The sequence below is a fragment of the Sceloporus undulatus genome, chromosome 2, assembly GCF_019175285.1.
Source record: "Sceloporus undulatus isolate JIND9_A2432 ecotype Alabama chromosome 2, SceUnd_v1.1, whole genome shotgun sequence".
Classification (NCBI taxonomy): Eukaryota; Metazoa; Chordata; class Lepidosauria; order Squamata; family Phrynosomatidae; genus Sceloporus; species Sceloporus undulatus.
The window spans coordinates 158,067,732-158,080,516 of NC_056523.1; the positions used below are offsets into that span (position 1 = coordinate 158,067,732).

At 43.5% G+C, this 12,785-nt stretch overlaps 1 protein-coding gene across 1 annotated transcript in view; it reads right to left on the reverse strand.

Moving 5' to 3' along the window:
- Nucleotides 1-12,785, reverse strand: part of ERBB3 (erb-b2 receptor tyrosine kinase 3) — a 126,640-nt gene that overhangs the window by 40,336 nt on the left and 73,519 nt on the right. Inside the window, 8 exon segments of the mRNA XM_042454853.1 lie at nucleotides 2,737-2,936; nucleotides 3,368-3,458; nucleotides 4,053-4,126; nucleotides 7,861-7,981; nucleotides 9,718-9,831; nucleotides 11,051-11,063; nucleotides 11,065-11,193; nucleotides 11,378-11,496. Of these exon segments, the coding sequence (XP_042310787.1) occupies nucleotides 2,737-2,936; nucleotides 3,368-3,458; nucleotides 4,053-4,126; nucleotides 7,861-7,981; nucleotides 9,718-9,831; nucleotides 11,051-11,063; nucleotides 11,065-11,193; nucleotides 11,378-11,496 (861 nt within the window).

The window sequence follows — 12,785 nt, forward strand, 5'->3', positions numbered from 1 at the left end:
TGGAGAAACAGAGACATGGAGGGGAAACCCCTCACCATCTGTTCCCACGGCTCCCATTTGCTGCAATGCTGTTTGCAGAAATCTCCTGTGCTCCCACCATGAGAGGGGGGCAGCTTGAAGGAGAAGGAGAGTCATTGGCAAAGCCAAGACCTTTCTCCAATCCTGGGAGCCCTTGCCATGTTAAGTCCTTCTTCATGCTCCCAAGGCAGCAAGAGAAACGAAGAGAATAAAAGGACTGGAGTGGCAGTAGTGAAGAAGCTGCAGAGCAACAGCAAACCCATCCCAATGGGTCTCTCTCTGAAGCCAGCTCCTTCTGTTGAGCTGGCAGACCCTGAGCTAGGGAAGTCTGAGCTAAAGATGACCCTTAGCCAGTGCTCTTGGGGTCCTCTGCCATAGCCACCACCAAAGAAGGGGGGAAAGGCAGGAGAGAGAAGAAGGGAAGGCCAAGAAAACTCTCAAACCGCTTTCGGAGAAGGAAAAACCTTGCTGGCTCGAAGAGACACATCCTGCTAGGAGCATAGGCAGGAACAAGACTGAGGCTCAGAGGGGCTAGCTCCTCCCTATATAGGGGCCGGTCTTTTGTTTATAGTCCCTGCCTAAAGGAGCAAATAGGAGGAGCTAAACCCAGATTACAGGAGGACAGGACCCTCTCTGCTGGAAAAGTTACTGGGGCTTCTTGGAGGGGAAGTGCTTCAATCTCTGTTCTTATTTCCCTGACTTATCTGTTGATAATTTATTAAAAAGGTAAAGGTATTCAATATTTTAAATAAAAAATCCTTTGGGAATAGCAGTGATCCAATTTCTTAGATGACTATCCATGCAAATGTATTGCACACACGTACAAATAACAAGGGTGCTAATAGCCCCAGTGGTGTTACCGCATCAGGTGTCACCTGGTATGGGGGGAACTTCTGGGGGTGGGGATTTCCGGGGTGGTGCTTCTGGGGACAGTGCTCCACTCCTTCTCTCTCCTGCAGGGGAGGGAGGAGTGGCATGTACATGGGGAAGGGAGAGGCTCGTATGTAGGGGGGAAGAAGTGGCATGTGGGGGAGGAGGAGTGCACGTGGAGGGAAAGGAAAGAAACATGTGGTGAACTGGTTGAAGGAATGGTGTGCAGGGGCAAAGAGTGATGCATGGGGGGAAAGTGGTGTGCGCAGGGACAAGGCACACGTGCCCAGAGCATGGGGAATGATGCAGGGGGGCTGACTGGGTGTCACCCCCTTCTGGGGTGTCAGCTGATATGGTCCACCTCCCCAGCCCCCCCAGTAACACTACTGAATAGCCCATGTGTCAACAAGCAATAAGTGAAACATCTGCTTTGATGTCACAGCAGGTCTTCCAGATTATTATCATTATGGTCCACCTGTCTTCCACCTCCTTAGTTCATCTGATGACATAGTGGGCAGCCAATAGGCCAAGGCAGATGACAGCAAAAGGAAACTGGTAACAATTGACAGTACCATTTAATATTATCTGCATGCCTGTGAGATTTGGAGAATCTTGCCAGGCCAATGGATAGAGAAGAGGGTACCAAAAGCTAGAATAGCATGACTTGAAAAGTCATCCCTTTTCCAGCAGGCATGGAATCACATTATAGAAACAGTTCCTCACCACTTTGTGCATGTGTGTGTTTGCGAAGGATTGGGGATGTTGTGGTGACATACCATATATACTCAACCTTAAGCCGACCTCATATATAAGTTGAGGGCAGGTTTGGGGGTCAAAATTATGGGTTTTGGCATGGTTAGTGGATGAGGGAAGGTAAAACCTAGGGGCATGTAACAAAGCATGAAGCGAATGAAAATAATGCCAAAGAACTTGCAAAATTCCAGCAGGCATAACTGTTTATGGCTGGATGAATGAGAGAGTACAGAGGGGCCAGTACTTCCAGGAGAGATTACATTCATGCCTTTCACCAGGGGATGGTTCTTTTCTTAGTAAAATAGGAGTTGGAGTACAGTGCGTACATTGACCCATGGACAGGTTGGCTCATTTTTGAGGGGTCAATTTTTTGACTAAAATTTCTACTTGTACTTCTATAAATGTCTAGACATGTACTTGTGTCTATAAGAGAAAGTGCAAAGAGGTACAAAGGGCATGTGCCTAAATACTATACAGGCACTGGATCCTTTCTGACCTTGGGAGCTAAGTAGGGTCAGCCTTAGTTAGTCTGTGGATGGGAGACCACCAATGAATACCAGGTGCTGTGGGCTACATTTCAGAGGAACTGTTAAAGCTACATCTAATATTCCTTGGCTAAGAAACCCCTATGAAATTCATGGGGTCACCATAAGGCGCCATGGGGTCACCAACAGGCAACTTTAAGGCAAAAAGACACACACACACATCTAATTTTTGAATGATATCTGTGAACATGATCTGAAATCAGGGCTGATTTTGACCATCCTGTGGTATTTCTATCCACAGAAAGAGTGACTGGTTCCAATTTGATGAGGAGCAAAAGAGAACTCTGAGATACCCTTAACAGGATTCTTGCTATGATGAAAAAAGTTGGAAATCCACTTGTACTTGATACTCGTGTGTGTGTGTGTTTGTGTGTTTATGAATGAGACGGAGTGGTGAAAAGTTATCTGCATACAGTACAGAAAATAGCCATACTATAACCTCTACAGAAGCATCCAATGCTATTTCCTTTTGATTGTGTGAATTTAGCCTAGTATAGCAGCCACTCATGTCTCCCAATTCTCAGAAACATTTTGTTGTCCCCACACTCACTGCACTTCCTAGCAGGTTTGTTACTCCTGATGTCAAGATCAGATTTCTGGCGTGAGAGAAGTTCCCAGTTGATAGTGTTGTAATAGCAAAGTTGCCGGTTCTCTGTGATGTAGACCTTGCCAGCACTGATCTCCTGAAGTGAGCTGAAGCGTAAAGAGGTCACATTCATGTTCTTCATGATCAACAGGGAGAAACCACGGCTAGAAAAAACACAAACCAAAGTCAGTCTCAGGAAGAAGAATAGGAAGAGTCAGTGGTTGGGAAGAGACAGATAGATGTTAATTCAGTTGGCAAACATTGAAGACCACAGGCCTCGCTGCCTTTACAACTAACATGGCTCAAATGATGAGCTCCAGTCTAATCCCTGAAGAATTCAGAGGGGAGTGTTTGCACATATGTGTGTGTATGCATGCATGTCTGTATTTGTGGTTGGTAATAGTGAGGAGATGACTAGATTCCAGGCTCAGCCACTATGGCTGTAGTGCATTTTCTACAATTCCTTGCCCAATGCTCCCCAGCAGATCTTCTGGACAGGTCTGACCTTAGGCATTACCAAGGAGACAAAGAAGTCCTAAGGCCTTTTATAGCTCAGGAGCAACACTTACATATAAAACAAAGGAGAAACACTTACTTATAAAGGCTACGTCCACCAATGGTGACTAGGTTGGAGAAGACACTGAAATCTTGCATATGTTTGGGCCACGACTGAATGTTCAAGTAGCCTAGGAGAAAGAACAGGACACTAGTGATTTCTAAAGTCCCTTGTCCTCAGCCTTGTTTCAGCATTACTCAGTGTCACCTCTCTAGTACTCAACTCTCTGCCTTATTTTCTAGGTCCAAAATCCCACACATGAATGTAAATGTTTGGGAGGGACACTGGAGGTAGTTCTTTCATGCTGACCCTTCCTTCTCCAAATAGAAATGTGAAAATGCACTGCCAATTCCCTTTCTATCAGATTCCCTATGTTCTTCTTGTGGCACACAGGTATGCTGTGATCTTCAATGATTCAAGAGCCTCAATGATCCTACAGCCTGGACTCATCAGAACTCAAATTCACCCAGTACCAGGAAAGAAATGAGGCCAGCTACTTTTTCCACATCGGAACAGTCAATGTCTCACATTTCCACTGAGTTCCACAATCCTTTTCCTAAATAGTGCCCTCTAAACTTGGTTCTTTCTAACTTTCAGTCTCCCATTGCTGTTACATCATACCAAAAGGACAAGGAACACTGCACCAAACACCAGTGGGACACAGTCCTTCCTTACAATTTACATTTAAATAAGAAAGCAGACCGTCCCATTATTTATTACTCACCTGTGATCTCTTGCACTGTCCGGAAAATGTTGAGTTTTTCTGGGTCCAAGGCACTTATATTGTGCCACGGGTCTCTGTGGAAAGACAGCAGAGCAAAAACGGTGAGAACCAGCAATTGGTCTCAAGCTGGGACATCACGAAAGGCAGTCTAACAGCATTCTTCTGTAACAGCATCCTTTCACAATCAATTTTCATAGGATAATAATCCCTTGAACCTGCAGAGTACATCCAAGGAAGCCCTGTAGTGATTAGCCAGAATGAAAAGCCATGGATAACCAAGGTTATCCGTGGCTTCAGTAATTCACTATAATAGATTTTTTTTAAAATGCCTTCAGGTAGATGGCAAAGGAGGAAGTGATGGAATATACATATCATTTCTCCAGGAAAAGAGACGTAATATCTACCATGACTCCATGCTGAGAACCTAAGGCAACAACTTCAGAAATGTAAAAACCATCACAAACTAAAGTACAGTGCTCCCTCGGGTTACGAAATTAATTCGTTCCGCGGCTAATTTCGTAACCCGAAAAACCTTCGTAACCTGAATTGCCATAGGCGCTAATGGAAAAAAAGCCGCGGCTCTGCCGCGGCTCCATTGAAAATAGCGCCGAGGTTTTTTCGTAACCCGAAAAAACCTTCGTAAGCCGAAACAATAAATCCCTATGGGATTTTTTCGTATCCCGAAAAATTCGTAAGCTGGGTAATTCGTATCCCGGGGTACCACTGTAATTGATTTTATCTATTCATTACTATGTATTATTTCCTGGTGTTGAGGTGGTCTACAACAATAACAGAAAACTAAAAAATATATTGAAGTAAAATTAAAGCAACAAAACATATGGGTTCCAATAGCAGCAGCAAAAGGTTATAGACACCCATAATTCAAACTAAGCAGCCCAGAGAAGGACAGTGGATTCTGCTGTTTAGAACAAGACCAGGAAAAATGTGGCTCACAGGCTACATTTAGACATCTAAGGTAATTTTGGAGGCCCTTAAGGTCCTCCAACACCTTTCAATCACTTTTTAAACTTTTTTTTAATGTTGTGCATGTCAGGGATGATGGGAGTTGTAGCTCTTCACCTCTGGCTTGAACTCACCACCTGGTTGTGCACCGCACTGACCAGTTTTGGCCAGTGGTTATAGCTTAACAGAGTTACAGAGAATAGGCTGAAGACCCTGACAAATTCTCCAAGCCTTCTCACTCTTGCTTCCACAGAAGTCTTCACCCTTCTTCAGGATCCAGCTGGTTCTTGTAGCTTCACCCAAGACACCAGACAACTCAGTAGTCTTAAATAAAAGATCTACTTTATTCTACTATATACAGCTCCAAACTATCCAACACAACAATACTCCACTCTACAACCCACAAAATACATTGGGATCCATAGTCATTATTATAGTCATTGCAAGTTACCACCCACTGTTGTCTGTTTCCACCCAGTAGGCGTGTACACCATTCTCATTGGTTCTCTTGGTTCATCCCACAATTTAGTGATTTCATCATCTCAGCCTTGACCACTTAACTATTGTCAGGTGTGTCCAATTATCTACTTTGCATCTCTGTCCTTGGCACTCAGGACTTGTTAATTGTTTTACCATTTACACCTGTGTGGTTCCCAATTGGCTTCTGCTGAGTCACCTTGACTCTCACATACATGTTTTATTTCATTTACTGTATATCCCATGTTGCTTTTTCCTTAACAGTGCATACCATAGCACAGCTATGATGAGGGTGGTTGTATAGCCCTCCTCCAGGGTCTGCTGACAGTTGCTTACCCTTGGTTTAGAGCAGGGGTAGGCAACCTGCGGCCCGTGGGCCGGATGCGGACCGGCGAGGCCTTGGGACCGGCCCCAGCCCGGTCCTGTCGCCGATTGCCCCCAGGGCCTTTGGGGGGCAATTGTCTATAGAAGCCTCAGAAACATGCATTTATCTTAACATTTTTTAAAAAAATCAGCAAATTTTTTCACGTGTCCTCCATTTTTTATTCAAAAAGTGCCCTCCATTTGAAAATTTTGTCCTACATTTGTCCCAGATTATTTATTTAATTAATTTTTTTAAAAAATATTTAATTATTTATTTTTTGGCTTCGGCCCCCCCAGTTGTCTGAGGGACAGCTACCCGGCCCCCGGCTCAAAAGGGTTGCCTACCCCTGGTTTAGAGTATCAGACCAGGACAAAAGACAAGCAGGCAGAAACTCAGACGGGTGGGTCATCGAAGTGTTTCAAAAGGTAATTAGTGCTTTTGTACTGTGCCTATAAGCTAACTGTCAGTCCAAATCTGTGCTGCAAAACAGGCTGAGATGGGCAACATTTTGCTGCACTGACTGCAGTTCTCAAGTCCTCTTGTAGGAGAGCCCAACACAGGCAGCATTCCAGAAGTCTATAAAAGTTATTGAAACATGGCCTGGCATAACCAAAGCAGTCTTTTCCAGATTAAAAAAGGGGCATAGCCTACATAAAAGCTGAAAATAATCAAAAGCAACTCCTGGCTATTGCCAACACTTTAATTTCAAATAGCAGGACTGTGCTTGTGTGTACCACTAGGCTTTCGATCTGGTCTCATAAGGTGGTTTATTTTGGATTCATAACTGTGATTGAAGAGCCTCAGTAACAAAGCTCCAAAAGTTCTGATTATGTTAATAAGCTCTGTATCTAGGCTGCTTGATAGCAGTAGTGCTTTACAGCCAAGGTAAGAAGAGCTGTGTAGGGCTACTTCTCCTTTATTCTATTGACACAAGAAAATATTGGGTGATTGTGGGTGCTTTCAGGTGAACCATTTATGATACAATCACCCTGGCTCATTCAGAGTTTTGTAGCTATTCCATCTTCCTACTCCTTTTTTTTTCTCCTTACCTTTCCCTGGCAAGAAAATTAGACAGAAAAAATAACGGAAACACATGGGGAGAGAAGTTTACAAATGAAAGAAGTCATAATTGAGACTCCAATAAACCTCTATGAATGTACTGTTGTGATTGTACAGTAAAAGATGCATCTGCAAGCAGCCAGAGGCTTTCAAATGTAACTCTCCCATGTTTTCTCACAACATCTTCCTTGCATTCCTTCCACAGAAGAAATTGAGCTGTTCCTCTGGAAGAACCAACATTTCTAGTTAGAGCATAGAATTTAACAGGGCACAATCATAAGTGACTGCTTAGAAGTGAAGCCATGCTATCTTATACAACATAGAATAAAGCATTGTCCCTCAGGCATTACTTTCTACGTCCCAGGTAGGTTCAAAGTAGGCTCCAAGCTCTCTTTCTCTTCACATAATGATAATTTCACCATCAGGAGCCAAAAGGCATGCAGGGCCTACTAGTATTGACGTAAGATATCATTCCTCGCCACTGAATAGCTATTTTCAATAGTCATGCCTCTCCCCAGATATGGCTGCTGAGTGAGAAGGATTCCTTGAGCATTGCTATGGCAAATCCCAGCCATTCTTACCAATATCATACTACACTGTTATAGCACTGTTATTTAACCTCTATATAGAATTCAGGGGTTTGTAGTTTGGGGAGACCTAAGAGCTCTCTGGCTGAGAAACCAAACTGCATATCCCAGGATTCCACAGGAGGCAGCCATAGCAGTTAAAAACGGAATATAAGCACTGTAACAGTTTAGTGTGATATTGTCCTCTGTCCCACACAGAACTTGAGAATGTTACCTTTTTGGATCACCGGTCCCTTAATCTGCTAGCTAGCATGAGCCAGTGGCTATGCTAACTGGAGGATGCTAAGAATTGTAATCCCAAAAAGCAGCATTTCCAAGCTGTATTTAAACTTTAGTTACACAATCCTAACACCCTTACCCTTCCAAGCCAGTGATAAGGAAGTCCAGGTTTCCCAGGATCTTGGTGCAGTTGATGAAGTTGTGAATATTGCTGGAATCAACTGTCTGGTATTTGCTTCCAGTTCCGGTCCCTTCACAAGCTGAAGACAAGGCAATATCAGGGGGGAGGAGTGTTCAAGGCAGTGAATGATACCAGTTTAACCTCCCACCCTGCACATGATTTCTCTCTAGAGCAGACAACAGAAGGAAGGATGGCTATGCAAGTGGGAACCCCCTCAAGTTTGGAACAGTTACAATCCTCTCATTATTTTGTGAGACTGGTTAAGGTATGCGCAAAACATATGTCCCATATAGGGTTGCCGGGTGTCCCTTATTATAAGGAATAACACCTCTTTATGAATGTGGACAATATGCTAAGTTTACACAGAAACACATGGTTTAAGTTAACTGAATTCAATACTTTCATTGGACATAAACATGTTAATAGCTACTTCATGACTGTTAACCCTCCATGTCATGAATTTTCACTCTCCCTTATTCCTGTTTTGAAAATCTGACAATACAGTACTAGTCCCCAAAAATGTGAAGGCCACCCAAGCCCAATGCTTCCTGCTGCCTAGTGAAAGGGCTAGCCTTATTCCCAGACCATTCATGTGAGGGGGTGTCTTGTTTTTTTGATTTATTAGAAAAGCTGTGCAATCAACTTGGTATGTGCACATCTGTCATACTTGACAAGTGCATGTAGCTCAGAATGGCCCACAGCAGACCTGCACAACATATGGCCCAGAGGCCGCATGTGGCCTGCCAAAGGATTTCAGGTGGCCTGTGAAGATGTGGCACAACTTCAAGGCTCCTGTAATGTTTGGCCTTCTCCTAAGGAGAGGGCCAAGCAGAGGAAGAGGAGGAAAGACAAATGGTTGCCCTACAAGTCTCCTTCATTGCTCAGCTTTCTCCCAAAGAGAAGGGCAGGTGGAGGAGTTGGAGGACAGGCAATCACTTGCCCTGCAAGGCTCCTCTGCTGCCCGGCTTTCTCCTGAGGAGGGGGCTGGACAGCAGGGGAGGAAGACAGGCAAACACTTGCCCTGCAAGGCCTCCCCTAATGCTCAGCTTTCTCCCAAGGAGAAGGCCAGGTAAAAGAGGAGGACAGGCAAATGCTCACCCTGCATGGGTTCTCCTCCACCCAGCTTTCTCCTGAGAAGGCCAGGCAATGGAGGAGGAAGAAGGTTAAACACTTGTCCTTCAAGTCTCTTTCATCATTCAGCTTTCTCCCAAGGAGAAGTTTGGGCAGAGGAAGAGAAGGATAGGCAAAGCACCTCCACTACTTGGCTTTGTCCCGAGTAAAGAGTCGGGCAAAGGAGGAGGATGGAATTACAGTGGACCCTTGTTATACGCTGGGGTTTGGTTCCAAGATCCCCCATGTATAACAAAATCCGTGTATGCTCAAGTCCCATTAAATATAATGACATAGCAAAATAGTGTCCCTTATAAAAAATGGAAAATCAAGGTAAATTTATACTTTTTTGGAACATTTTCAAACCGTGTATGCTTGAATCCGTGTATAAAAAATCCGTGTATAAGAAGGGCCGACTGTAATATCAATAATATTTATTAATAATTAATAATAATTCATTATTAATTAATTAGTATGAAATTAAAACCTATCTGTGGCCTGAAGAAGTTTAGCTTATTTTAATTTTGGCCCCTACCTACTGCCAAATTGTGCAGGTCTAGCCTACAGAGAAAGGAAACCATGGGTGGGGGGACTCCTAGTTAGCCTTCCATTCCAGAAGTCAGTAGAGGTTGCAGCTAATATCTCATTGCAAAGCCAGATGCCTCCAGGACACCCCAGCATATGAAGTTCAGCTTCCCTTAATACCTTTTGGGCAGAGTCCCCCACATGGCTGACATATCTTCTGGCCATTTTTTTCAACTTCCATTTTGTCATTAGGACAAGTCCGGACACACGAGCTCCGATCCACCACAAAATTATCTGCAGGAGTTGGAAAAGAAGGTGTGAGATAACAGGGGAAGAATGAAAACACAGAGGAAGTAGTTGCTGGGAATTCTTGCTTTCACTCTCTCTCTCTTCCTTTCTTTCTCTAGATTTGAGAGGAGAGCAACAGGTTGTTTAGAATACAGTTACAGGCCTGGGAAAAAGGACCATCTCCAGTCTTTTGAAAGAAGACTTAAGTACACTGGTACCCCGGGATACGAACGCGCCGCGATACGAAATTTCCGGGTTACGAAAAAAAAAATTAATTAATTATTTCCGGGTTACGAAGGTTTACCCGGGTTGCGAAAAAACGCTGGCGCTTTTTAAAATGGAGCCGCGGCAGAGCCGCGGCTTTTCCCCATTAGCGCCTATGGGGATTCGGCTAACGAAAGACTTCCGGGTTACGAAAATGGCGGCGGAACGAATTAATTTCGTAACCCGGGGGACGAGTGTATGTCACTCTATGGAACAGGCATTGGGAATTCAAATTTCCTGGATTTCCCCTAAAGAAAGCAATCTATTTCATTGTAAGAACTGGAATGGTACAAGCCAGTATATACATATGTCAAGGACTCCCAAGCTTGCTTCCAGGTCAAGGCAACATGTGCAAGCTTAAAAAAAAATGCAATGATTTCTATTATTGTGACTTCCTGTTCAGCTCTAGGAACACTAAGACTGTACAAAAAATGTATTTTGGGCAAAGGAAGGAGCAAACAATTTCTGAAGAATTAGGAAGTGCCCACTAACTGTTCAGAATAAGCAATGATTTACCATTTCTAACAGCAAGAGTACACATGCATATATACAAAGATACAGACAAAGGATTTTAAAGCTACTTACCTATCCCTCATCAAATGCTTCAGCCCCTCCATAAGACCTCTCATATCATATTGAGATATATCTGATCTCAGTTCCTAGCCAGGCTCCTTATATACCCCACCCATTCAGTTGTAAATTAATTTTCCTAACTAAATTCACAAGCCAAATCTTGTGGAGTCTCTATGATGGCATGCATGTTGCTATGTGGCTTCTTCATACATTTGGGCGTGCATACATAGTTAAGAAGCTAAGAGACAAAATGTCCCCCTCCATGAAGTCCTGCCTCACAAGAGAGGCAAATCCATCCAAATGGTTTGATTGTCCCTTAGATAAATGACATTCCACCCTAAGGAACAGTGGAGAGATGGTTACCACCTTAACACAATTTCACACTTACGTGGGCAGTTTTTTAACACATATGCCACCATACTGGTACTTGGTATCAGGATTGGGCTCCAGCTGGAAGGTGAGTTTGTTGTAAATCAGAGGTGGTGGGCAAAGTGTTTCACAAGCCCCACTATCATTGAAGTGCCGGCAGGCCTGGAATTGAAGGAAAGAGGTCAGATGAGAAAGGATGAGACCTTGGTCTCAGTCACTGCAGACCAAGAAAGTCCAGATACTGTTGTCCTAACCAAATGTAGACTCCCCCATCCTCACAGTAAGCAAAGCTCAGACACAAAGACTCAGTCCAAGGAAAACTGGGCATTGAGGTCTGGCTACGTACATAACACTCTGTCTTGAGAGGGCCTGTGCATCCTCCTGCACACTCATCATGACAACATTCATTGGGGTTGGGACCAAAACAGCGTCCATTGCACTGCGGGGCACAGATGGTCTTGGTCACTATAGCAAAGAGAGAAAAAAGTATTGGTGAGAAGCTGTTCATGCAACAAATCCTACATCCATACTAACTCTCAGGTTCTTCCTATCACTCCCTCTCTCATCCTCCCAGGATTCTAGGCATATGACCTACTTAATGTGAATTAGTTGTCACTTAACATAATGCTTTCCCACCATTTACAGAAAGTATAGGCCAAGTGTGTTTTATTCTTAGTGAGAAACCTTCAGTTTTAACATTATCCATGTGATACTGGACTCAGACTTAATAAATAGGAAGGAAACTAATGTTGTTAGCTCTCACAACTTATTATTATCAATTTTCATACACTAGAGGTTTAAAAAGCAAAACACACCCTTGTCTTGAGTGAGCTGTGGGATATTTGTGGTACTCCAATGAATATGCCAATGTGCTGAGGGTTAGCAGCAGGGTTTCAATTGTAGCTATGAGTATTTTGGTTAATGTGAAAACCAGCGTGGTGTAGTGGTTTGAATGTAGAACTAGGACTCAGGGAGATCAGAGTGCAAACCCTTGTTTAGGCACAGAAACATTGTGGATGACCGTGGGCAGGTAACACTTTCCCAGCCTTAGAGGAAGGCAATGGCAAACCACCTCTGAACAAATCTTGCTGAGAAAATCTCAAAACAGGGTTACCATAAGTTAGAAATTGCTTGAAGGGTCTAAAGTATACTTCTTCTGAAGAAACAGAAGGATTGCACTGTTAGTGTGCTTATAAAATGGACAGAAGATCAGCTTTTTAAGTGTGCTTTTGCTTCTTTGTAATTAGGAAAGTTAAACAGCAGGGAAAGGGTGAGTTTTCCTCTAGTCCCTCATACATCACTTCCGAGGCTTGTGGCCTAATCAGAATAAACAAGGCAAAATGGTCCTAGCCATACTCATTCCACACACAGAGGCTGACTGGACGGGGAGGTGAAACTTACATCCGCATTAGTTAACCATCTGTCATCCTTCTCCCGTACAATCCCCCCTGTACACTCAAGTCCTCTGGGAAAGGTTTGCCTGAAATGGACAAGACTAGACTGGCAAAGGTTTTCCAGAGGAACTTTTCATCTGCTGACCCCAGACTGTGGAATGACTTGCTGGAGGAGATATGACTGCTGAAAATGATTACTATATTTAAAACAGCATTAAAGACATGTCTTTTCCAACAGGCCTATGGGTTTTGAATTGGGTTTTGTATTTTAACATGCTGTACCCTGCCTCAAGCCTTGAGGAGAAGTGGGATAATAATAATAATAATAATAATAATAATAATAATAATAATAATAATAAT